The following is a 27,094-nucleotide window of genomic DNA, read 5'->3' as shown; positions in this document are numbered from 1 at the left end:
TCCCAGCTCAAATCAGCATGTAGAACTGTGCCCTTGACCTCCATATAAGGGCAGGCCCTGGGAAGAGCTTGTCAATCCTGAGCCTGGCTGGGATCAACCACCTGCTGTGGGGTGTGTTCGTGTTTGTGGACACACACATATTTATATTTGCGGTCAGCAACTTGTTAAATTAAGGAGGAAAATATATTTAATCTTGGCTGGTGTTGTTGCAAAAAGGGCCATCCCAATTTCATTTGCTAGCTGTGATAGTGGATCTGAGGCAGGCCCGAGTGGGGTGTCCCCCCAGGCTGACTTCTTTATGCCTGCAATGGGCAGCCTCATGTCTCTGTCCTGTGCCTCAGCCACAGTGTGGACCCTCGCTTCCCATTAGGCTCTGTATGGCAGGCAGGACAATGGGAGGAGCCAGATTCCAAGGGAGGAGACAGGAAGAGCTGAGAAACACTATGATGGAGGGCCGTGCTTCCCTGAGGCCTTCCTGACTTTATAAGAATAGAGATGCAAATACATGAGTAGAAAAGGGCGAGGATTTTTAAATCAAGCGCTCTCTTGCATTTGGAAAATAGTTGTTTTAATAAAATAAAGACAATACAATATTTCCCATCCATTTCAAATAAGAGATCCAAATTTTTTATCAGTGCAATAAGCCCTTTGAAAAGGTGAGTTGTGTGTGATTTCCTATGCAGGTGGCATCAGCAAGGCTCAGCTTCCAATGTAAGTTCGCAGATCTCCATGTAAGCTCTAATCCATTTTGTAAAAATGCATCCTTGTGCAATCCAAGGCCAAAGTCCCATGGGCCATGAAGAGGACTCAGAGTGTGAAGTGTGGATGGCTAGTCAGCCCTGTCCTCAGGGCCTGTGAAGAAGGGAGGCCCTGGGATTTCCTTTGCACACAGGCACTGCATCAGCCTTCATTCTTCCTGGTGTGGCTGCCCATGTCTGATATGCCAAGGCCTCCACTGTCTCTTTTTTCCTACCCTTCTGCAGACCAGCAGAATATTCTCCCCTTCTCATCGCCGACCAAGAGTTTGGTCTGGTTTCTTGGGAAGAGAAAGAATAGACAGGAGTGTTAGATGCAAGCCTGATTCCTGCTTATCCTAACTGGCACTCAGGAAATTGCAACATAGAAGATTCAATGCAGGACCCATTGGAGCCTCTACCTGGCCTCCATCTGAAACAGGAAAGAGTGAGCAGGAAAACTGGGAAATATTTTGATCTGGGGAAAACTTCTGAACTATGAGGGTTGTAACAACCAAAGCACTGAGGGAATGTTCCAAGAAGCCCAGGCTCCAGAGCAGAGTGAAGCCCTGGCTTTTTCTCTCCAGCATCTCCAGGTGCCTCCCGTCCTATAAGAGATGCAGCCAGGCCCTTATGTAGCATCTGACACTTGGCTGTTCTACATTGGCTTAGAGCCCTCCAAAGGCATTTTCTGTAATGTAGGATAACCATCACTCCATATGTTATAATTGGCATAGATCTCAAGAAAAAGTTCCCCTTTAGGGTAAAATTACAAAGCAATATACTTTTATACTTTAGAATGTTTTTATGAATTCATGGATATTCATTAAGAGAGGGTAAAAACATATGTGTATTAAAAAATATTTTCTAGGGCCCTACACATCCACCATGCCTGAATCCTATGAATGGTGGGCCTTCCTGGGTCCTTGTAGTGAGGCCACCCTAGGCCAAGAGCCTAGACTTTCCTAGGGGTGGCCACAGCACCCTCTGCTGGAGGCATGGAGAAGTCAAGCTTACATTACCTGGACATGGCCAGAGCTGTCACCGCAGGGCTGGTCTTGCTAGGCTTTCCTGTCAAAGCAAAGCTGACATCCAGCTCTCTGCACAGGGCAATGTTCTTCTCCCACCTGTGGCCTGTGGGGACCATGTAGGAGGATAGTTAGAAAACCCAAATGGCTTCACACACGCGCACCTGTACGTTGACACACAGGGCCACAAACATACACACATATTTATATTTTTGGTCAGCAACTTGTTAAATTGAGGGGGAAAATATATTTAATTTTGGCCTGTGCTCTTGCAAAAAGGGCTGTCCCAATTTAATTTGCAGGCTGTGATAGTTACATGTGCTGACGTGCTGCGGTATCCATTGTGTACCAAATTGGATTTGTGTATTATTGCTTTCTAAATTGCATGCCTAGTTCAGCAAAATTGTTCATCACTGTTTACTGGCTTTATGCTTAATAAGATGCCCCACAATACCTTGCTTCCAGGATGTAATGCAGCCTGTAATTGCCCAGTAAAAATAAATTACATAAAGTAGGCATTATCAACTTATCTAAATCCTCTCACGCCACAACCAATAATTAAATGCCGAGGACATTTTTTCAAAAAATATAACTCAATGATTGTTACTTCACTCATTTTAATGACTGCATTTGGGGACAGACAGTAATTCCTTCAATGTGGAGGGTGAGTTGGAGAGATATGAGCTGGTTCTGTCCCTGTGAAGTCAGTCACTCGACTTGAGCCAGGATGGGAATAATGCAGCTGCCCCAGCTGTCCTGCAGTAGCCCCTTATGTGGTGCAGACAGGTCTGTGCACCAGGAAATGCATGTGCATTATGTGTTTGTGTAAAAGCCCAAACAACCAGCTCTTCCTGAGCACTTGTTATATACCAGATTGAGTCCAAATCTGTAGGGTGATTCCTAAAAGAAATTCTACTCAACTGGGTTGGTCCTGCTACAAATGACAAACGAATTTCAGGCAGAAGTTAGATTACATGTTCACACAAATGCAATATCCTTATTATCTTCAAAGATCTCCTTTCCTGCCCTTTGTGACATTTGTGTAATATATATAAGACAATACATATGCAAACATCCACGTGTCATGCCCAATACTAGTCCCTTTCCAACAAAAAAGTTTTGAGCAATATAATAAGAACAACAAGACCTCCACTAGCTTAGGTTTATAAATCTGCACATGGATTTGCTATCTCTAAACTGGAGTTCAGCCTGATTTTTATGATTATCTATGTGCCTTTCTGTTGTTTTGCACTAATCCTCCTATGAACTGTAACCCTGGCAGTTAATTCTATGGGACAGTGGTGACCTCAGATCAGGACAGACAGAAGGGGAAGGATGTAGACCTGGGGCTCTTTTCAGCCTGAGGCCACCTTGTAAGTTCCCTAATATCATCAGTTGGTGTATTAGGTGAGTGGTCTTTTGTCATCAGCTCACTACAAGTTAGGATGTACAGGAAATACCTACACTTGACAGAGGGGGAAACTGAGGGCCAGAGAAATTGCTGGGGATAGAGCTGGGTCTAGCCTTGTTTCCTGCTTTTTATCTCACATCTCATCTCACTAGATACGATTACCAATGCACACAGCTATCCCAACTCTTGAGCCTGAGTAGAAAACTGTAAATCCACTGGCACTTCTAGAATCAACAGAATGTCTCAGAGGTGCCCTTTGTTCATCCGTCCCTCCATCCATCCACCCAACCATCCAACCAGCATTCTTTACCAACTATCTTCTGAGCCGATCCCTTTAGCTTATTGGACCTTGATAGCTTCATAACTGTGCAGTTGAGAAGTTGCATATTCTCATGCAACAGAATTACATCATAAGCAGTCTGGAGAACAAGAATCCTGTGCTAGCTCTCTCCAAATAGGTATGAATAGGGGAGGGCATTTGGCAACTGCTCTCCAAAGAAGGGCTGTGAATTCTTTAGAATGCATAAGCCTCAGTGTCTTGATATTTATTCTGAGATGGGCTGACTGCTTTTGTTCCTAAAGGACACAGAGATACTACGACCAGTGAACTGAATGCAGTTGTAAGTCCTTATGAGGTCTCTGCTCTAGGTCAGCTCAGATTGTGGACAAGGGCTTCCAGATGGTGTTATCTTGAAGGAAGGAGTTCCCATATACAGCTTGGGAACTAGTAGGGGCTGAGCAAATGTCTATATATGCTTGTGTGAAGAAAGAATCCATGAATCGGTGACTAAATGAATCAAGGAGGTGTGGAGTACATTTTAGAAACAAACTCATTAGAAATGGCTGTTCTTTTCAGAAGACAGCCCTCGCCAATCTGTAAAATTCTCTTCAGGGGTTGATTATGGCCCTAGGATGCACCAGGGCTCATGATGACAGGAGAATTCTCACTTCATGAAAGGTTAGCTGCATTGGAGGAGGTGGTAGGGGGCCATTGGGAGGTGAGAAGAGAAAGAGGTGATAGATTTGATAGTGAGATTTATGCCTTCACTCATTGTGGTCTGGTGGTCATGGTGATGGTGATTATTTGGCTCTATCTGTGATTGAAGTCATCCTGGCAGTGGTCATGTCTGCTCAGTGGAAGAAGTGAGAATAATATGCTTCTAGGTAATGTTGGGTAAGTTATCAAATCTCTATGCGCCTCAGTTTCCTTATCTCTCACATGGGTATCATGGTAATACTTACCTCATAAGGTTGCCATGAGAAATGAGAGAACGCATATGCTCAATGAAACTGCTCATGGTCAGCTCTCTCCCTCACACCTCTGTAATGATGGCCAGGGTGGTAGTGGTGCCAGTGATGACAGAAAGTAGAACAGATTTTCTTCTGTTCCCATTTACCACAACTCAAGAGGGCTCTGCTCCCCAATCTTTTTCTGGGAGTTGGGTTGAGAATAGGACCCCAATCTACCTTTTAATAAGCCTCCCAGGTGATACCGATACAGGCTAACTCTCAGAGCCACTTTGAGCAAATTGCCATGGGGATTTGGGTGGGTTGAGCCAGGATTAACAGAACAGACACAGGCCTATGGAATCACTTTCTCTCTCCGGAGATATGGCAAGGCTTCTCCATGCTCTTGTCTGCAGCCTGGCTGTCCAGGCAAGGAACCGGCTGGACCCAGGCTCTGGGCTGAGGAGTCCAGCATTGAAGAGTCATCCGGATAGATGGAGAGCATCAAACCAAGCTTGGTGAGGTGTGTCCCTCTCCTGACACTCAGAATCCCATGACAATCATCACCACCACTGTTCACATATCCTAGGAGTGCCCCAGAGCTCACTGATCCCTGCAGGATGAAGCCAGAACTAAACAGAGCTTCTCCATACTTCTTCACAATCCACTAGCAGCTCAGAGTAAACTGTGCTCCTGCTCCCCCAAACCTGGCAACATCCCAAGAGACTCAATGGCTTCCCTGGGCTCTTCAGGCCGGTGCAGAGCTGAAGCCCTGAACTAAGGAGGGGAGAAGAGCGGGAAGGCTAAGCAAGGCAAGGACACTCCATATGCATCTCCAGCAGGATGGTTACCTCTTGGGCTTGGAGGCTGAGCCAAGGGCTCCTCTGGTGCTGCCCGCCCAGGAACAGACATCTTCACATCCTCAGTCTTCCAAATCTGCCCAGAAAAGAGAAAACACCATGAGCTGGAGAAATGATCCTGTCTGCATGATCAGGGCCCATCACATTCCTTCATACCTATAAGACCCTGAGGAAAGAGGTAGGGGCATGGTGCTCTTTCATTTCTGAATGCATTTTGGGAAAAGTTACTTAGACTCCAGCTTCCCTGCACAGAGGTTTAGCCAAGCACAACTGCAACTTAGGTAAGTTCACTCCTTCCTCTTGTGTCCATAGTTCATCTTCCCTCAATCCCTTACCTACAGGGACAAGACTCAGAAGCCAGTTTATTATTTTACTTAGCTAATGCTATCTCGTCCCTCTGCTACCATCCCTGGAGGCCTCCCTCACCACTTAACAGCTGGGCCTTCCCATCCCCTGTGTCTGGCCTTAGGTCTCAAGGCATGCTATGAGTGCTGCAGGCTGACCACATGTGGCTTCTCACTTGCTGAGACTAGACTTTCTGTCGCTGAAGCGCAAGTACCAGCCTCCACTTAAATGCTTCTGGGAGCTCCATAGTACATCTAGCACAGTGCTGAGCCATGCCAGGAACTCAGTTACCAGGCTGAATGAATGGGTGCTGAGTGCATGAAAACTCCCTCTCATGCTTTGGGTGGGCCCGTGAAGGAAATGCACCTGCTGTTCAGCCAGCCCAGGCTCCTCTGACTGACCCACAGTGTTGACCCTACTCCACCAAACCCAGTTCTTTGTGATCTCCTCACATTCCAGCTGGCTCAGGGACCCTGCTTGCTGCAGACGCTCTGTGCCCCTCACAGCACACAGACAGGGCCTATACGGAACTTCTCAGGGGGCCTTTCTCACTCTCTTCTCTCCTGTCCATACACTCTGGCCCCTCAGCCTGCATAGCCTCCCCTATACCCTTTATTTTCTCCTTATCCTCAGGATTCAGCTGATGCCACCTCCTCTAATGTTTCTGCTGTAAATAAATACATTCTTCTCTTGGAATCCACACCATGTTGTCCATGTGCTTCCTGAAGCATCATCTCCATGATTATCCTGAGACTCTGAGTATGAAGGTCCCTGGAGGGCAAGGCTAAGTTTTATCAATGTTGGCCCATAGCAAGCTTTCATAAATGCTTATAGAATTCAATGGGCATTTTCTCGAACATCTTTCAGTATTCAATTAACATTTTCTTTTATAAACTGTGGAATTCAACTGAGAGGCTTTTGAGTAAGCCTCTTAGTTATTCTTTATCTACTCATTCCTTCATCTTTTTTGTCAGTCTCAGAAAAATCACCTGTAATTTGTTCTTTCTATCTTATTCCTTCCACATCAATGTTTCTTCTTCCTTCTCTTCTCCATTTCCTAATGCTCTCCTTGTCCATGGCCCTCCTCAGAAGATCCATGGCACTCTGTGATTATCTTAATCATAGCATGAACTACATTCATGTATTTTCAGTTTTTCTTCTCTTCTAGAATATGAATATCTTAGGGACAATGGCCTATATATCATTAATCTATGTGTTCTCTGTGGCTTGTGTGAGTTCTTGGCAGAGACAGAGTTCAATAAATGTTATGTGGATGGATGGATGGATGGATGGATGGATGGATGGATGGATGGATGGTTAGAGGGACAAATGGGTGGGTGGATTTATGGATGTATGGATGAAAAGGTAGATGGAAGGATCAATAGATGGATAGAAGGAAAGAAGAATGGAAGGAAGGAAGAAATGAAACAGATAATAGTAATGTGTATATATATATATATACACACATTATATATATACACATTACTATTATGTGTGTGTATGTGTGTATATATGTATATGTGTGTATGTGTGTATATATGTATATGTATATATACACACATACACACTACACACACACACACACACACACACACAATTTTGTTATTCATTTACTTTTTCCTGGAAAGAGCCTTGCCTTTGCCCTCATTTGCTGTGGGGACCTGATCTGGGATGGTCTCAAATGTAGCCTGAAGATTTAGAACCTTGGAAAAAGTGAGCAAATGGAGATGAACACATTTCTCAAACCATGCCCTCATTCTGCCCAAGACACACCTACCCGGACCATGCCGTCTTGACTTCCAGTGATGATGACGTGGCTTGTGTCCCATGCTGGCCCCTCTATCACACAGCAGCAGGTTATGGCTCCTTCTGGGCCCCAGGCCGTGGTAATATTGGCCAGGGATTGTCCATTGACATTCCATAAGGACAGGTGGGCTCCCGCGCAGGATACAATGGTGCCCTGCAGTAGTGAGAGTTTGCTTCAATCCAAGCTGAGATCACTGCCCGCCCATTGGCTACTTGCTCAGCCATGCAGTTTGTACGCTCAACCTGTTATCTTCTGAAGACTAACCGAGGTACTTCAAGATATTCACTTCTGTCCAGCTAAGGCCTGCTGTGCTTTCACACAACTATAAGTTCCTGGCGTTTTTCATATTGCAGTCATATAGTTGGATACTGTTTTGTCCCACACAAGCTGACTGGCTCACCCTTTAGAATCTTCCCATAACTCTCTTCCTGGCAGTATACTGACTAGCATAGAAGACTCAGCCTGGATATCAGCCCTGGCTCTGGACACAAGGCCAATACCTGGCTGGCCAGCCCTATCCCCAAGAAGCAGCTTTGGCTATCTCTTGGTGTAGAACAGAGTACAGAGGTTGAAATGACTATGAATGCTATCTTGTGGCTAATAAAATCAGACTATGTCCCCCTGGAAGGAATTTCTGAGGAGAAATTTCCCCATTGTATCTTTTGAAATGTTTATACCCAGAGTGTTTGCTCCTCAAGTCCTTGTCTATTTTCGTGCCCGGTACAGTAGTAGCCATTGTCACAGGTACTCACGGGGCCAACTGGAACCATGCCTTTAAACCTTGTATTAACTTCAGAAGGGATGTATGGAGGTCTGCACCTCCCATAGTTCCCTGGGCTGGGTTTCATCATGTCCCTTCCTGAATTTTTTGGTACAGACTCCCTGAGACCAGAAACTATGGCTGTCTAACACCAATCACCTGGCCCAGCAAGTAGTTAGTAAATTAAGTTGGCTTCACGAGAAGTTGAATTCAATAAGTTATTGTCCTGATATATCTTCTCTGAGATCCTAGGATATCATTCTTTATGGGTTTTATGTTCTCCCAGGTCAGGATATAGATGAAAAAGGGGCCATATACTAAACCTGACAAGCTCAGGAGAGACATACATGATCGGCCTAACAAACTCAGAGACTGAAAGTAACCATATAGGATGGTCTGAACATAAAAATTCCTAACTGAGAGCAGGTCATGGTGTCCTTGGACTGTAGCTTCCTTAACAAAGGTCAGTCTTTATCTTAAGTGAGCCTGTTTATTGTCTTTTTGTATCTAAGATAACATACACTTAGAATGTCAGAGTAATCTGCTTCTCCAAACCCCTCAGGGTACAACCTCGGCCAGAGCACTAGGACCACAGAACCCCTCATTGTTATCTTGTTCCCCAAATGCCATTTCTATGTGCTGTAAATGTTAACTATCATGTAGCCACCAATGTAAAAGAAGTATATTTCCTGTTAAGGGTGTGGTTCTGGGCAAAGATATGCTAACAGCCAACTTCTGCTTCTGTAATCTGCTTGCTTGTTTGATGTTAACTAGGGTGTGGTTAATCTGCTTGCTTGTTTCATGTTAACTAGGGTGTGGTTAATCTGTTTGTTTGTTTGATGTTAAACCAGGGTGTGGTTCTAGGCTTTATGAGCTGCCTCTTTTGGGAGCTCAGGGCTGATCTCCTCTAACCCTGTGTGGTAGAGAGTCAGTCACTGGCCAGCTAATAAAGGCTGATAATTCATCTCAATTGGCTCCGTGGGTCTAAGAATTGATCTCACCACAACATTTCCCTGTTTTACTTTTTATCTAATCTCAGAGATTTTCTCGCTTTGCTTTCTCCTGCCTCCCTAATCTACCACCATTGAATTTCATGTAACCCCTTTCACTCCTCCTCCTTTGATTCCAATGTATAAAATAAACTGCAAAACTACCATTCTTCACAGCATTTTCTCAATTTGTTGAGATTTTGCTTCCCAGCAATTGTCATCAGTTTGGCTTAAATAATCTCAAAAGACTTTTTCTTAGGCTAGATGTTCTCTCATCAACAGGGGCTTGGTGCCTTCCCAATACATGCACTCATTTATCTATTCACCCACCATCCTTCCATTTATCCATCCATTCTCCATCTCTACCCTTCTACCTATTACTCACTAGTTCATTCAAATATCTATCAAACCGCAAACCTATTTATCCATCTACTCATCCACCTATCTGCCATCCATCAACCCATGCATCCCTCAATCTGCCTATTCATCTGTCTACCCATCTATCCAGCCTCCATTTATCCATCCATCTATCCAACCTCCATCTGCCCAAGAAACATTTATTTTGGATTCAAACCTGCCTGGAGCACCATTTTCAGCCAAAGTTGGTACCGGGAGCCTCCTCTATGATCTTCCTCTCCTCCTATGATCCCCTTGACCATTCTGTCCTTGCTGTGGGCCCCTAGGGTTTTCTATGAGTAGATTCAGAGCCTCTGCATCCTCTGGGAACACCGTGCCCTATGATGTGAATTCTAACCAGGGAGAAACTCCACACTGAGATTTACATATGTATTTTTTTAACTCTATCTCTCATTCTCTCTCTCTCTCTCTCTCTCTCTCTCTCTCTCTCTCACACACACACACACACACACACACACACACACACGTTTCAGAAAGGCTCATCTTTGGTAGCCAGCATGGAAGGAAAGCACTTCTTGTCATGGAGACCAGAGGTATCTTCTGAGTCAACACTGATTTGCAGTCAACAAGCTGAATTAGTTAAGTCCAAAAGATCCCTTGCCAAAGCTAATTTCTTGCCCCAACTCCTCAGTGTCCTCAGCAGAACAAAAACTTTCTACCGCCCCCACCGCCCCAAGGGAAAAAAAAATAAGGAAGCAAAAAATAAAATCTAGACTCAGCTGCCACATATGTTACTGATTCCACTCTGCCTGTTTAGAGAAAACTCTGCACATTTGGGGACTTCTCAACATTCTGGGGTGGTCAGCATCTCTCTGCATCTGAGTTTTCTCTAGGGGCACTGTCTACCATGATACCACCCAGGCCCACAGACATGTCAAGAACACAAACATTGAGAAAGAGGAGCCTCACCGAGACGTCACTGATAGCAATGGCAGATATGCCCTCCCGGTGGGCAGGCAGGTGGGCCACATGGGTGAGGTGGTCCAGGTCCCACAAGATGCAAGTGCAGTCTTGGGAGCCACTCACCAGGAGGCTGAAGGTAACAGATGCTGTCAGGCATGTGACAGCCTGTGTGTGTCCATATAAGGCCTAGAAACAGAAGACAGACCCACAGGTTATGAGCGAGACCATCAATCCAGCTACTTGGTGAGATATTCTGCTCTCCCTTTTACTGTTGGGCCGCAGATGAGGAAACAGAGAATTGAAGTGATTCAGTAATTCCAAAGCCTGTGATGTGTGTGTGTGTGTGCGTGTGTTTGTGTGTTTGTGTGTGTGTTTGTTGTGTGTTTGTGTGTTTGTGTGTGTGTGTGTGTGCACATATGTGCATGCATCCATGGTTGCCCTCTCATTTCTGTTGGTCTCCAGGGCTGAAGCCCAGCTGGGGAGAACCAGTGTCATAACCCAAGCAGACACCAGCAGCACCCTCATGCTCTGTACCTCCTATATTTGTTTCTAACCCTGAAGCAGCACATGCTACTATTAGTATGAAGGGCACTGATTTACAATGTGTAGAATCTCAACCAGCAGCATAAACATCATCTGGGAAATTGTTAGAAATGCATATTCTTGGGCCCTATCCCAGACTTATTGAATTAGAAACTCTGGGGGAGTGCTTTGTTACCCGGGTTTTCACAAACCCTCAAAGGAATTTTCATGCTCACTCAAATTTGGGCATCACACTATGGGAACCTCACGAACACACATGCCCCTGAAAACTAACCTGGGAAGAAAGCAGACAGGTTTGGTCTGCTAAAAGGATGTGACTTTTCAAGTCTAATGGATCTGGGTTCATAGCCGGTCTGCCATGTAGCAGCAGGTGACTCAGGACCTCAGTCTTGGTCCTCAGATTGGCCTGTGTGGGGTCTGGCTTGGTTCATGAATGATTATGTGTTCACATCTGGCCAGAGGCCTTCCTTCCTGAAGATACATTCCCGAAGGGCTAGGGCAGGCTACCAGGCCCACTGCTACTGGCAATAGTGGTTTCTATCACAATCGTTCTCAGGGGCTCCAGTATGCATGATCTGAGAGTTCTGTACACAAACGTGCCTGCTGCCCTCTGGAATCAGCCAGAGAAGTGTGGAGGTGGCCCTCTCACAGTGATCACCTTGGCTTACCTAGCAGTAAAGTTCCACCTTAGGGACAGATAGCTAGCTAGCTGCTTACTCATTTGGGTCAGTGAGGCTGAGCATCATTTGTCGAAGCTGTCACTTTGCCTGGTCACAGCAATGAAAAGTTCTGCCTCAGATTCCTGTTTGTCCTCATAGGAACTTAACAAGCCACCCACCAGATGGTGCTGGCATGGTTCTGGGCATGACGCACGGAAGAAGATTTAGGTAATCTTGGGGAAATGGAAACCATCTAAATGAATAGGGGAAAGCAGAAGATTTGACAGAAGCTTTCTGGTTGTCTTCACAGAATGAATTAAGTTTTTACCATAGGGGACACAGTGACTCTGGAGTGCAGATCGGGGGTGGGGGGCAGGCAGGAATAAAGGCTGTGAGCCCCAGCACCTCTATCTGCTCTCCATTTATGGAGCTGCAACTGCTGCTCTCTGCAGGGGAGGCACTGGGGAGTGAGAGGAAGAGCCTGCATGTGTGGGCACCATCCACCTACGTATGCAAGGCTCGTTTCCTAAACTAAAGCACCAGGAGACAGCCAGCACCACCCGTCATCTACAAGGGCCTGGAAAATCAAACAAGGGAGACAGTTTAAATGTGTTCTCAATTAGTTCTTTTGTTCCTCAGAATAAAACCTCTCTACATGACCGATGAAAATAACTTCATTATATCATCTTATACCTAATTAAAGTAGCAAAAAAAAAAAATGTTAAATAAATAAAATAATAAAATAAGATAAAATAAAAACAAAACTTCAGCAAATAATTTTTCATTCTGGATATGATGTGATGAGATGGGTCTTCCCAATTAAGTGTTGATGACACCATAAAGCTATAGAACTATTATGTCACTGCTCATAATTCTACTCCTTAGAATTTATTTTAAGGAAACAATTCATCAGAAGCAAACAGCAATCTATATAGGATGTTTTCTGCTGCACTATTTACAATAGTTAAAACTTGAAAGCAATGTAATTGTTTAGGTTTAGAAGAAATGGTTTATGAAACTGTGGTGCATTGACATAATAAAACAATTGAAATGTAATTTTATGGAAATAAAATAATATGGAAAAATTGAAATGTAAATTATAGAGACTGTAGAAAAGTGGGAACGACTTGATAGGCTGGGTGAAATAGAATAAACATATTTACACAATGACCAGAATGATATAAATGTGTGTATCTGGGGGTGGTAGTATGCAACAATGAAAACTTTTACAGGGATTGTAGAGAATTGTTCCACTTTGAAGTGAATTTTAAATTTGTCTTTAATGTTGAAATATCTTTTTAAAATAAAACACTTTCAGAACCTGTTTATGAAGCTATTTAATGACTTCTCTGTGCACAAGTTGGGAACAGAATTCCCTTGCTGAGCAGCTGGTGGTCTGGGGGATCCCCAAGACCACGTCAGCCCCTGTAAGCAAATGTAAAGGGTTTTATTTTCGCCTAGAAAATAAGATCATGTGGGATTTTCCATACATTTTTTTTTCTTGATTTAAAATTAGGAGAGGATGATAAATTACATTTTTATGCTGTCAATACAGGGGCTTTTACAATATATCTACACTACTGAACAGGACCTTGGAGCAGCAATGGGAGGGTCACTTCCCCAGCTCTCCAAAGCTGGCTTTGGGGTCAGGCTAGATCTGTTGCCATCCCCAGAGTGATGCCTGGGAGAGGGGGACAGAGTAATGTCTTTTCACACAGGTCCAGGATAAAAACCCGGTCTCCTGACATAGCAGTTGATGGAAAGGAACAACGTGAAAACGTGAAAAAGCAGGTACTCCAAGGCTGGCCTTGGATCACTCCTCTGAGAGTCTGGGGAAGATAGCTTGTGCTTGACCTGTGCATGACTTGCACAGCTGCCTGTCAGCAGGTGCCACCACCTCTGCAGAACTAATCAGCACCCTCAGAGCTAACCAATTCATTCCTTCATCTTATGGTTATTGAATGCCCACTGTGCACCACTCGTGTGTAGGGGTGGCTTGGAAATGCCCAGAGAAAGCCAGTATCAGTTCCAGTGTAACATGTTCAGTTTAAGAAATCTGGTCAGTGGTGAGTTTTGTATGATTAATTTTGTTTTTGTTACTTCGGAGCTATATGGCTAACTACAAAACAGATATAAAAACGAATTGCATTTAGAGTTAGAAGTGTCCCCTAGTGATATACTTGGGCAAGTTCAAGAGTACACAGAGAGAAAGCATGGATTAATGTGCAGAGTCTTCAGTAAGCAGTGAGTAGTACTCCGCTTATCACTATGAGTAGCTGTGGTATGTGAGGTGGGGCCAGTGGAGTCTTCTGCCCCTAAGTCTGCTTTGCTCTACTCCAGCACAACTTCTCCTGTCCTGAGATAGTCTTTCATTTCTTGGCTCTATGATGTTGGATGAGTCATTTAACTTCCTTGCACCTTTTTTCTCACCAGTAAAGATGATAATGGTACTTATTTTGTAGAGCCATTGAGAAGGTAAAATGAGGCTATCCACATAAAAGTGCCCATTGCAAATGCTCAAACGTGTTCTCTAGTTCAAGGAAACCAGTTTCGCTGGCACTGATGTGTAAGTGGTATCTCTCACTGAGGTGTGGTTCTCCGTGGAAGCATCTGCCCTGTGCACTTGTCAGATTCACGTGGATATGAAATGGTTCCTTGAATGACACAGAACTGTGTGCCACCCTCAACGCCTCACTACGTTCTGTGGTCTTGAGGTCAGGTAGTTGGGGAATGCTGGGGTACTATGCTTGCCCAAAGCACATCTTCCCAATGCACCATGCCTGCCTGAGGCTGCCATACCTGCTTGAGATGCAAGCCTCTTGGGCGGCCTTTGGCCATGCTGAGCTCCCATACACACACGACGGCACTGGCTCCAGAAGTGACAATTGTTGTGGGGGATGGGCATACAGCACATAGACAACGTCCCCAGGCAGCCAGGTTCTCGAATGTCATCAGAATCTGTAAAAGACAAGTAGGGTGAACATGAGTGCCAGGGACAGCACAGCGCTGGAAGCCTGGGGCAGGGTGACAGAGGGACACAGACAGGTCTGGATGTTACTAGCCTGCCCATGTGTCATGTAGATGTGTCACTTGTTCAGGAACCTGACCCTATCAACAAAATCCAGGCCATCCCAAGCCTGTCCCCAAGAAGCTCATACTCTAGTAGGTGGGGAGAAACATGTGAACAAGTAGTTATGGGGACCCTGTGAACCCTTGTGAACACAGGGAGCACAGGAGGCTAGCAACTCAGCCTGGGGAGTTCAGAGACAGCTTTCAGAGTGGGTGACATCTGGGACTGTTTCGCTAGCTGCTTCATGAAGGCACAGGAGGAAGCTCAAGGAAGGGTGAGTGAGAGCTTGGTGGATAGTGAATTCATGTCTTGTTATAGGGTGGGGTGAAGGATTAGTGGGAAAGAAGTGAGAGTAGAAAAGGAGGCTAGGGAGGTGGCCACGGCCACATCCAGAAAGTGAGATAGCTAGATGGCCTAAAGGGGTGGGGGCCAAGTCACTAGAGGGCTTGCTTCTGGTACCTGCTGAATGCTCAGTACATGGCCTCTGAATCTAAGCCATGACCAGAGCTGGAGGAGCCCCCAGGACTTCCCACCCAGAATAAGTGAGAATCTTGGTGGGCTCGCTGTGCAGACAGTGGTGGTGACAGTGTGCACTGCTAACTCACAAGCTTGACCCGTTGAAATGTGATCAGAAGCTTGGCCCACCAGAGCCCTTGGCACAGCCACACGAACCCTCTCACTCCCACGCTGGGGACACAGCCACATGGAAGATATGGGCCACGGGCTGCTGTGCCTGCTTTGGGCTCACCCATCTCCTGATCACCTCTGCCTCAACCAGAAGGAGGCTGAGGCCCTGTGGCCACTCTGATACCCTGGTCTGCTCACCTTGTCTGAGCCGTAGTTCCCCAGGCAGCAGCTAAAGTCATCAAAGCCCCAGCTAAAGGTTCTGTTCCAGAGAGGAGGCAGCAGCACCTTGTTCTTCTCCACAGCCAGGATGGTCTTCTCGGTGGGGACAATGTGGCCAATGGCGCCTTTGGGGGACTCTGAGCCTAGAGAGAAAAGGTACATATCTGCCCCCCAGTCAGTGTGGTGAAGCTCAACTGTCAAAGGACCACACCCACTTTAGCTGGGCCCAGAGAGGAGCCAGGAGCAAGTAACCCAATCTCAGCAAAGCACGTTCCCCGGGCAGAAGCCACTTGCCAAGGTACCTCACTCCCAGGCCTCACTCCAGGGGACACGTTAGACCCTGGCCCCAAGCCTGTCCCCTGGCCCTCAGTTCCTCCCTTGACTTAGCACATACATTCAGTGTGTGGCCATGCAGGTCTTCTATGTCTCTTAAGGGGAGGAGAAGCTGAGGCTGTCAGGGCAGATATCACAAAACCATAGGAGCCATGAGGGCTCTGTCCTTCTCATCCCTCCCAAGCACCATATCTAGCAGGGCTGGAAGTGTCAAAGACCCTGTTCTTGGAATTCAAGGGAAAAAACTGCAACAAATCCTATGTTATACTTCTCAAGACCAGAATGTTCTATGCAGTGGGAGCTCCCCAAAGCAATACATGCCCCAGAGTGGCACAGATGGACTTCAAACACACACACACAGCTTCTCTAGGAAGTGGCAGGGCTGGAACTCGCACCCGGGCCATCTGCCTCAGGGCACATGCTTTTGGCGACTGGCTGCAGGCTCACCTGGGTGATCAGGAGTAATGGTGTCTGTAGGTACCAAGGACATGAGGCTGCAACCCACCTTCAGGAAATCTGGGACTTGCTCGTTCAGCTTTGGAGGTGAGGAGGGGAGTGTATGTATGAAAGAGAAAAAGAAAGACAGAAGGGGGTCGGGGGGTGCGTGTGTTCCTGTATGTGTGTGTGTGTGTGTGTGTGTGCACGCTTGTGTGTGCATGTACATGAAAGAGAAAGGTATGTGTCTCAGAAAGACAGACAGATGCATAGGTCTTCAGAAGTCAGAGTCTGACAGAAGTCATCCTAAACACTTACAGAGCAAAGGGCTCCTCAGATTCCTGGTGTGATTTGAGACACGGTCAGACCACAAGACTCTGCTGAAGTCTGTGCTCTTGAAGGAACACCAGTAAATGAAGGGACAACCCAAGGAAAGGGAATCAAACTAAGAAAGGCCAGGTATTCACCTTTGACTGTGACCTGAGAGGGCCTCAGTGACTGCAGGCTGTAGAAAAAAGGCTGTGAGTGGCCAGGCAGGCTCACAGGTGTGGAGACATCCTTCCCAGATGAAGGCTTCCCTGCAGTGGTCCTGGCCGGGTGGGGTTTAGTAAAGAGCTGGAGAGGTAAGGGAACAGATGCACATCGCACAAGTCATCGGAGTAGACAGCCAGAGGCAGAGTCATCAGCATGCTAGTGGTAGCTATACCTCCACTCTGGTGGTCCCAAGGCTTGGCTTGCTCCTGACCTAGATGACCATAACCAGCATAAACAGGACCATCTGATTCAACCTTCAGATGTTATAAATGAGAGGCCTAGAGCTCAGAGAGGACAGCTACTTTCTCAAGTTCCTCCATAACACTGGCAGACATAACCTTCCTGGCTACCAAACTTGTCTTCTTCACCAAGCTGCTTGGGAAGAGGATGACCTCACTGAGGAGCCCCTGATCCCTGGAAGAGCTGTCTCTCATAACGTGGGGTCGGAATGGCCATCTTCACAACCCAGATCACATGTCTCTCTTCATTTGCTTGAGCTACTTCTCATGTTTTCCCTTTCTCTTACACACTCTCTGTGGGCACAACCATCTGGGCATCAACACAGAATTCTTTAATAGCATCCATTCAAATATTCCAAGCAAACTCTATTAGTGGCCTTTCTTATTTTTCTTAGGTCTCTACTGTCAAATTGTCCCTAATGCCAAACTTTTTGCATAACCAGGCAAAGCATGAAGTGCAAGTCCGTGTTATCTGGCAGAATCCTTGCTGCTGGGCCAGAAAATATAGCTAAGGCAAGCTCCAGCTCTTCACAATCCCCTCCTCTGCCTGATTAAGCTTGTGCTGGGCTGCTTTCTCCAGCCAGTGGGCACATTCCTGGGTACCACCATGGAGGGGGCCAAGGTGGGAGCTGGCTTCAGCTGGGCACATGGGCTCAGCAGGCAGCTGGGGGCTCAGAGCAGCCTTGGCTCAGTTACAGCCCTCGATCAGATGCTGAACCATCTAGTAAAGCTGGGTGAGTGATCAATAGAAACAGAAATCAGAACAATGATTTTTAAATGAGCATTAAATAAAGAACATTCTTCCTTGCACAGCAGAATCACTAAAGCACTGTAGTCACCGTAACGGCTTTATCAGGCACAGCCTCTTCATAGAACAGTGCATAATTTTGAAGCATTTTAATCTTGTCTTCAGGATGGAACCACATGAAGAATTCTAATTCTGATCATTACTGAGAACTATTTTTTTAAAAGTTCACATGGTATATCATTATGTAAAATTATAATCTAAACTTATGTGCACTCCTTAATCACACTGGTGTGAAAAATATTTTTAAGGGCTATGAGTATATAACACAGGTACAGTTAGATGGTGGTGGCTACTATTTTGAATTATTTAATTGCTTTATCTGTACTGTTCTATATTTTAGAATGAAACCATTAAGCTACCCAAGCTTCTTTCTTGAAATTCTCTGCTTTCTACCAAGGCTCGCCTTGGGCAAACCCACATTTGGATGTGCCATCCATTCTCCAAGACACCCTCAGGCCCTTCCACATTCCCATTAGTGAGAGCTGGGCAAACACAAAAATGCCACATTAAGACCAGGCAGAAAAGATGTTATTAGTTTTGCACTAACTGAGATGAGACCATTCAGTCCTCATGGTTACATGTGGGGAAGGCCGTGGCCCAGGATGGTTCTAAAATTGGCTGGGCTTGTGCTCTCATTTCCCAGTGACTCCTGAGTGTCCAGGCTAGGACTCCACCCATTGGACCATGCTTCTGACCCCTAGATGGCCATGCTCAGGGATAAAACTTCTCTACACTGAACTAATGTTTGAGGATAAACAGGAAAAAATCGATTAAATAAATGCCTAACTCTCCTGCACACCATTCATCAGGGCATCAACGTGAATGCACAGCCTCACACTGCCATGTGACTATACTGATGGGGGATGGAGCCAGCGGAGCAAGGGCTCATGTGAGATCCCTGACACTTTACCAGGGGCCCCAGGGGGCAGAACTGAGACTCTCACACCAGTGGCAATGTGACATGGACTTTGGAACCAGCCAGATGGGGCTAGAGCTCTACCTCTGCGCCTGCTAATGCTGCAATTGTAGGCATCTTATTTATTAGCCCCTTTCAGCCCCAGTTTCCTCATCTGTAAAAGAATAATTCCTATACTCAAAGCTTATGAGAGGATTCAATGAGGTAATCACACTAATAACTAACATTTGTTGAGTGCTAATCATATTTCAGACACTTTCGAACACTTGATATCTGAACACTTGATTACTGAATCTTCGCAACCACCCTACAGGGTAGATACATATAAATAATTAGATCTTATGGATTAATCATAGTGTCTATCAGATATATCACAGATGTATGTAGCCTTCATTATCATCACTAATGATGGCATTACTTTCATTGACATCAGGTGGTAACTCAGGGTTAAGCCTTGATTTTGAAGGCATAGGAGAATGATCAGAGACCATTTTGCCTTTCCAGTCCTCTTTCTTGCTTCCATCCCAGGAGAAAATGTCCTCACTCTCCCCCCAAAGCTCACGCTGCACACACTTGTTTTGAGAAAGGAAAACAAAGGACATGTCATGCTGTACCTGTTTGGGAACCTGTCCAAAGTTGCTGACAAACCCCAAGATGGTATTCCTGATCAGGGGGTCACCAATGCTGCTGAGGTCCATTTTGTCACCGTAGAAGTAGGGGTGGAAGGTATTAACAGCTTCCACTGCAGCTGACCCCTGCTGCTTGTACCCAAAAATGAGGTCTATCCAATGGTGGAGGTTGGCACTGACGAAATCACTTTCCAAAGCCTGGAACCGAAACCCAAAGAACATGAAACATGCAGGCCTTTCACAGACTCATATGCTCATATGCACAGATCAGGAAGGGGTATGTGGTTCAGGATGCTGGCTCTGCACAGGAAGTGAATGATGCCTCCCTGGGCTTGGTGAGCTCTAAATGGGCAGATGTGCAGGGCACCATGGACCAACCAATTCTTGCCTCCAATTAGTGGCAAAACAGATCTGTTTCCACCATCCTACCTCATACACTCCATAAAATAACCAAGAGGATCAGAATAGGTCACACAGGTCTTGGAGCGATAGCTGAATGAAAGAGACCAGACTGAAAATAAAGTCTTGGGATCCGGATAAGAACTGGCATAGGAAGAAGAGAGCTGATTCTGACCAGAGACTGTCAGGAGGTTGAGACTAAGTGTTGCAATTAGGAGAACACATTCTGGAAAGGATTGGACCCACTCATTGCCACTTATGCTCCTTAACATCTCTGTTCCTCCGTTTCTTCATTTGTAAAATAGGGACAATAATTGTACCTTCTTTGTGGGTTTATGTGCAGGTTGTTTTGCATCCATGACTGGCACGCAGCAATCTCCTTGTAGTAGTATTAGCTCCAGTGATTACAATGGACACCTACTAGGTACCTGGCATGGCTTGGGGTTTTATGTTTGTTGTCTCTGCCCATCAGCACCACATTTTGCTGGCAGGTATAATTATCCCACTTCTGGGGCACGCTCACGTGTATTTTTTGAAACTACTGTCCTAGTTCCCAACTTTCAGGCCTCAGAACTCCACAAGGGACATCCAGCCTCACTGAGCAGATCTCAGTTCACTCAAGTACCTAGAAATTAACTGACATCTGGATCTGGGCCCCTTTTAAAATTATCCAGAAAGAACAGAATCTGCTTTTGAGGTGCAGCTCAGTCCCTGGTAATGTGAACTTCCCTGATTAAGACAACTCTGTCCAGTCCAGGGCATACAGCAGGCAAGAGCACTCATGCACCAAAGGAGCAAGTGTGATGACCTTGAAGAATATTTTGTCCATGCTCAAGCTCTCTGTCCCCAGGTGGGAGGACAGGAGATGTTCCAGACTCAGCCACAAATCCTTGCTCTGAGCTCACATCCTCTAAGTGAGACCTAAACTTCACCCTTCTCAGGAACACAGCTTCCACTGGAAGCCAGCAATGTCTGCCTCTAACTAAAGATGACATCTAAAAGGAAACTGAAAGAATTTATCACAGGACTCCAAGCATGCTCAGAGATACAGCCCAGATGGATGGTGCTGGCTTAGATTAGGGTACCCAGGTTGGCAGTATTTCTCAACGTTTCCATACATGAGCAAGAAGAACCGTGGGCAGTGTATGGACATCTCAGTTGACCTGAGAGATGGTACCTGTTTCTACTGAGCAGAGCCCAAGATTTGCCATGATCATTCTTGGTGTTTTCAATCTCCCATCTCTCAGTTTCTTAAGCTTCCCTTCTCCAATGACTTATGCCTTCATTCTACCTAAAGTCACCCACTCTCATAAACACACCTTAACCCAAGTCAGTATCTTTAACTGCTCTATCCTCAAAATTATTCATTTCAAACAACCCAGTTGGTGAAAGCCACACCCTTATCTTGCTGGTTGTTTACTTCCTAAAATTATTATTCCACCTTATCAGTATTTTCAGTCTCCTCACTCCTTTATTTGTTTTAGTTGTTAATCTATACTGTCTTTAGCCACACCTTGATCCAGCTCAGATTTAGTGGGTCATCATTTCAATAACAATGTGGGCAATATTTCTTGTTACGTTTTTGAATAATGTGTACTTCTGTCTTCTCATAGCACTCTGAAAAAATGCAAATATTTTTTGTCTTCCTGGCTATACCAGAGTATCTGGAGAACGTCACACAAGGCAATACATTAATTATCCTATAATTTTTGATTACCAATCTCAAATGGACACTGAGCATTGCCAGAAAACCCAGATATGTTTCTCTGGCCAACTCATGCTTAATTGTTCCACATGACTATTTCACATTCCCTGCTCAACTCTGATTCTCTCCTCAACTCTGACTCTCTTCCACTGTCCACTCTAAGCAGCTGACCATACCTCCCACTTTACAGAGAAAACAGAAACCAATTAGAAACTCCTAAATCTTTCTTAGAACACATATAAACCTACCTTCATCTGCCACCCCCTGACCTCCTTCCCTCCCATTTAATTCAAGAAGCTGTTCTACCTCTTTTATAAAACTAATCCTTTTTATTTGGTTTGGAATCCAAATCCTCCTACTTTCTCAGGAATTTATTAATTATTTTTTTCTTATCCAACCTCTCTTTCCCACTGTTTCTTAAACATGCTTACTAAAATTTTAAAAATAAAGCCTATTTCCTTAACCTCTCATCCCCACCTGGTACTATCCTCTCTCGTCATTCTCTCCTTCATAACCAGAATTTTTTTACCCATCCTTACCATCTCCATTTCCTATTATTATTTAATTCTTTTATTTTTATATGTATTTGAGTTACTGTCTAGTGTTGTTTATTTCAGGATGAAGAATTCTCTTTAGTATTTCTTGTAGGGCGGTTCTACTGGTAATAAATTCTTTGTTTCATTTATTGAGAATGTCAATACATTTCTTCTTCAGTTATGAAGGATTTTTTTCTAGATATATTTTTTCTGTCATGATTGGCAATCTTTCAGCACTTTATGTCATACCACTGCCTTCTAGTCTCTACAGTTTCTGATAAAATATTAACTATTAATCTTATTTAAAATACATTTTAGGTGATGACTTGCTTCACTCTTGTTGCTTTCGAAATTATTTTTTTGACTTGATCTTTTAACAGTTTGATTAGGTTGTGTTTTTGAGTTATCCTTCTTAGAGTTTCTAGAGTGTATACATTAATGCTTTGCATCAAATTTGGAATATTTTTTAATATTATTTTTTCAAATATTCTTTCTGCCCCTTTCTCTACTCTCCATCTGGTACTTCCCTTATGTATATTCTGTCTGGTATGCTTGATAGTGTTATACAGGTCTCTAGGCTCTGTTCATTTTTATTCATTAATTTTTCTGTTTGTTTCTGACTTAACTGTCTCAATTGATTTATCTTCAACTTTCCTGATTCCTTTGTCTGCCTACTCGAACCTACTATTAATGCCCTCTACTGAATTTTTCATTTCAGTTACTATATTTTTCAGCTCCACAATTTCTATTCGGTTTCTTTCTACAATTTTTTTTATCTCTTTATTGATATTGTCTGTTGGTGAAACGTCATGATGATACTGTCCTTTAATCTGTTAAACATGGTTTTATTTAGTTCTTTGAATGTATTTACAATAGCTTATTTAAAATCTTTGTCTAATAAGTCCAAAGTTTGGTCTTCTTTGGGTATAGTTTTATTGACTGCTTTTTCTCCTTTGTATAGTCCATACTTTCTTTTTCTTTATATACTTTATAATTTTTGTGGAAAACTGGTCATTTTAAATATTATAATGTGGCAATTCTAGAAATCGGATTCTACCCCCTCCCCAGGGTTTGTTGTTATTGTTGTTATTGTATTTGTTGTTTGTTGTTATTGTTTGTTGTTTTTATTTTTTCTAATAACTTTTCTTAACTAGTTTTATAAAATCTGTATTTTTTGTTTTATGTGGCCAATAAAGTCTCTGCTCTGTTAGCTTAATGGTCAGCTAATGATTGGATGAAGATTTCTTTAAACGCCTAAAACAAATAAGTCTCCAAGTCTTTGCCCAGGGCCTCTCTGTGCATGTTAGGGCATGGTATCAATGTTTAGCAAGGCAATTTAAAACTCCACCTTTACCTTTACATCCTGCTAGCACCAAGCCTCAAAGTCAGCCAGAATTGAGAGCTTAGGGCCTTTTTAGGTCTTTCTTGAGCATGAGCACAGCCTTGTGCATGAAAATAGCCCTAGATGTGTGTCTTTCTGGGTTACCAGAGATAGTTTGAAGTTTTTAAAGACCTCCTATAAACATCTCATGCCCCAGTTTTTCCTTTTAAGCTTTTTGGTTAGCAAAAATATTGTTTGCTAATTATTATCTATAGCCTTTGGCAGCCGCAGTGTTAAACAATTGTCTCTGATTGTTTTTGATAAATGTCATTGAAGAAAGGGCTATTTGCACTGGGCAGGCTGTGAGTGGAGTCTTTCAGGGAACCACCAAACAGGTCAAATAATGATAGTTCTCTGGGTACGGGTCTTTGAAGGAGCTCCAACTCTATTCTACTCCCTCCAATGACTGCCAGGCTGTTGGTTTTACTGTGATTGTAGGCTCTTGGTTTTCAAGGCTATTACAGAGCTGGAGAAGAGAAATGGGAATGATGCAAGTTAAGACACCACAGAGCTTCTATTCTTATCAAGATCCAGTGATTTTTCACTGGAAAGTGAAGTATTGAAGTATTTTTCACTGGAAGTATTGAAGAAATACTTCCCTGATTATTACAAGCCTTTGGTTAATTTACAGAGTTCTGAAAAGTTTGTTATGACAAATTTTGCCATTATTCTTATTGCTTTTATGAGTAGAGGATTTTCAGAGGTTTCTACTCTGATATTTTCACTGATATCAATCATTAAATCCTAATACATTCTAACCCAATCTTCATTCCACTAAAAGAGCTCTCCCCGGATCACATCTCTAACCTACATTTCATGGCACTGTGTGTTTAACCTTTGTAGCATTTTTTACAGATACAATTTGATCAATTTAATCAAATTGTATCTGTAAAAAAATTGATCAATTTGATCAAATTGGTTCTTCACTACACCACTGGCATCTGTAGTCATGCCTGTAGAGTGAGCTTTCTCATTTGCCCTAGGCCAAGAACTTTTATGAGAACACTGGGGAGAGGGATGCTGCCACCTAAAGGTCAAGTTTATTTCTAGCCCAAGTACTCAAGATCAGTGAATTATGAAAGAGGTGACTGATGTTACTGAGATTCCAGAGGCAAGGCAAGGATAAACCAGGGAAGAATTTTCTCCTTGCAAAGAGAGAACAGAAGAAAAGGCCCAAGTTTTGTTGTTAGTAATCAAGCATTCTCCAGATTTTTTTTTCTTTTTAGGTATAATTTACATAATAAAATTCACCTTTTTAAAATGTACAGTTCAACATGTACAGTTCTGACAAATGTATGCCATCATGTACTCCTTTGCTGCCATCCCCTACTTCAGACCTTGGTAACCACTGATCTGCTTTCTGTTCCTACAGTTTTACCTTTTACAGAATGTCACATAAATAGAATCCCATGGTATGTAGCTTTGGGTTATGGGTTTGTTTGTTTTTCCTTAGGATAAGGCTTTTGAGATTCACCCATATTGCTCCATGTATTAGTAATTTGTTCCTTTTTACTGTTAAGCACTATTACATTGTGTGCATGTATCATTTGTTTATCCATTTACCAGTTGATGGACACTTCAGTTGTTTTCAGTTTTGACTAGTAAGAATAAAACTGATGGATTTCATGTACACATTTTCTGTGGACATATTTTCATTTCTCTTGGGCAGATAGTTACAAGTGGAATTGCTGGGTGATAACACTAAATGTATCTTCAACTTTATAAGAAATTACCAATCTGTTTTTCCAAAATGGCTATACCATTGTGCTTTTCTTGTCAGCAATGTATGATGAATTCTGGTTGTTCCACACCTTTGCTTATTCTTGTTTTTATCAGTATTTTAAATTTTAGTCACTCATGTGAGTGTGAAGTAACATCTCATTGTGGTTTTACTGCATGTTTCTCTGTTTACTAATGATGTTGAACATATTTTCACATGTTAGTACTAACCCAGGCATTCGATCCAGGATATGTGTCCCAAAATGGCCTCTGCCCTCTACCTACATTAGCCTTTTTGAGTAATAAGCCAAGTCCTCTCCAGTCCTGGTAAATCCGTTGGCAAGAAGGAACCCCTTGGGGCCTCTAGCCCCTCTCTGAACTATACCAGGCAGTATGGCCCAGGGCATGATCTTGCCTATAGGGCTGGCTAAAGACACTGACTTGCCCACCAGGGCATCCAACAAAAACTGAATTTGCTCCCCCAGTAATTCCTGCAGCAAACTGGTACTAAGGGCAAGGCCTAATGGAACTCTTGAAAGAGCCCAGAACCCTTCTTTTCCTGCCAATGTGGGACACAGAGCCCAGCCCCTTCTCTGGACTCTCTAGAGATAAATAAGAGCCTCAGAAATGCTTGTCACTAGCTTTGCAATTGCACAGGAAGCCTCCCTGGAAATTAAGGGGCTGCTGAGGTCTTCATTCAGGATCCCAGGGACTTTGGAATACTCACACCCAACTCACCTGTCTGTGCAGGCTGACAAATTTCCGAGGATCCTCATCAGCCCAAGGAGGGAGCTGCACATCCCCCAGTGCTGTTCCATCCTGCATGCAGCCTGAGTGGGGTGAGAAACAGCGGGGATTTGAGTAAATGGGAGCCCAAATTGGGCTAGGAACCAGGGAGTGTAACAGTGTGCTATCCAGGACTGCTGATTCCATGCATATCAGACTGTAGGCTGTGTCCTACACAGGCTACACTGCTTCCTGCCTCCTCTGTCTGGAATATCTCCACCCTTTTCTGCCTGGAATATTCCTACTTGGCCTCTAAGCCTTTGAGCCCTCCATAAGGCCCTCCTAGCTTCCCACATAGCGTCTGTGCCTGACTCACAAGTGTATAAAAACGATTGTAGTGTCTTCATTGTTTGCACTTCTTCCTTCCCACTATTCTATGCCTTCTCATCTGGGTGCGTTCTGTATAGTGCTGAAAGAAGAGGGAGGTAACAACAATAATAAAAGCTATCGTGTTTTGAACACCTAAATGTATGCCAGGGCACTATGCTAGGTGCTTGGCACACATCATCTTATTGAATCTTCATTTAGCTCTATAATTTATGTGTTTTCTCTTAATTTTTAAAGTGAAGACAAGGTTTTCAGAGGGAACTTCCTCAGACATTAAGAAGAAGAGCCTGGATTCAAGCCCAAGTCTCTATCCTTCCCATTAGCTGCACAAACTTGAACAAGTTGCCTAATGGTTTTGGGATTTACTCTTCCCACCTGTTACCGCCCAGAGGTGGTATAAGGATTAAAAGAGAAAGTACAAATAACATGTTTAGAATAATTCCAAGCATATGAGGTTGCTCAATAAATATTAGCTATAAAACCCTCCAGAGCCTTCATGGTGCAACTAAAATAAAATCTTTCTCTTCTCTCTCTGGCCTACAGGGCTGTGCCTGGTGTGGCCTTTCTCTTCATTTAGTCTCAGCTCACCTGTCACCTACTCAGACAGGTCCCTCCTGGGGACTAAAATAACACAAGGCTCTCTGAGTCACTTCAAACCATTTTCTTACCTTCTTTTCTTGTAGGACTTCTCAGCATCATACAATATTTTACTTATTTATTTGTGTGTATTTTCCATCCCTTACCCCAA

General features: G+C 44.0%; 1 protein-coding gene across 1 annotated transcript in view; it reads right to left on the bottom strand.

The window, feature by feature from the left end:
• Nucleotides 1-549: 549 nt before the first annotated feature.
• The window catches only part of WDFY4 (WDFY family member 4), a 280,147-nt gene continuing 253,602 nt past the window's right edge, over nucleotides 550-27,094 (bottom strand). The window contains exons 53-62 of the mRNA XM_039870919.1: nucleotides 25,972-26,063; nucleotides 19,479-19,691; nucleotides 16,835-16,982; nucleotides 15,579-15,763; nucleotides 14,483-14,641; nucleotides 10,488-10,667; nucleotides 7,383-7,565; nucleotides 5,252-5,336; nucleotides 1,757-1,868; nucleotides 550-1,036 (exon numbers count right to left, since the gene is read on the bottom strand). Of these exons, the coding sequence (XP_039726853.1) occupies nucleotides 970-1,036; nucleotides 1,757-1,868; nucleotides 5,252-5,336; nucleotides 7,383-7,565; nucleotides 10,488-10,667; nucleotides 14,483-14,641; nucleotides 15,579-15,763; nucleotides 16,835-16,982; nucleotides 19,479-19,691; nucleotides 25,972-26,063 (1,424 nt within the window). The 3' untranslated portion in view covers nucleotides 550-969. The remainder of the gene's footprint in view (nucleotides 1,037-1,756; nucleotides 1,869-5,251; nucleotides 5,337-7,382; nucleotides 7,566-10,487; nucleotides 10,668-14,482; nucleotides 14,642-15,578; nucleotides 15,764-16,834; nucleotides 16,983-19,478; nucleotides 19,692-25,971; nucleotides 26,064-27,094) is intronic.

This window comes from Pteropus medius, unplaced genomic scaffold, assembly GCF_902729225.1.
Source record: "Pteropus medius unplaced genomic scaffold, Ma_sr-lr_union100, whole genome shotgun sequence".
Taxonomy (NCBI): Eukaryota; Metazoa; Chordata; class Mammalia; order Chiroptera; family Pteropodidae; genus Pteropus; species Pteropus medius.
The sequence above is the reverse complement of the archived record's forward strand: the minus strand, read 5'-3'. Positions and strand labels throughout refer to the sequence as shown.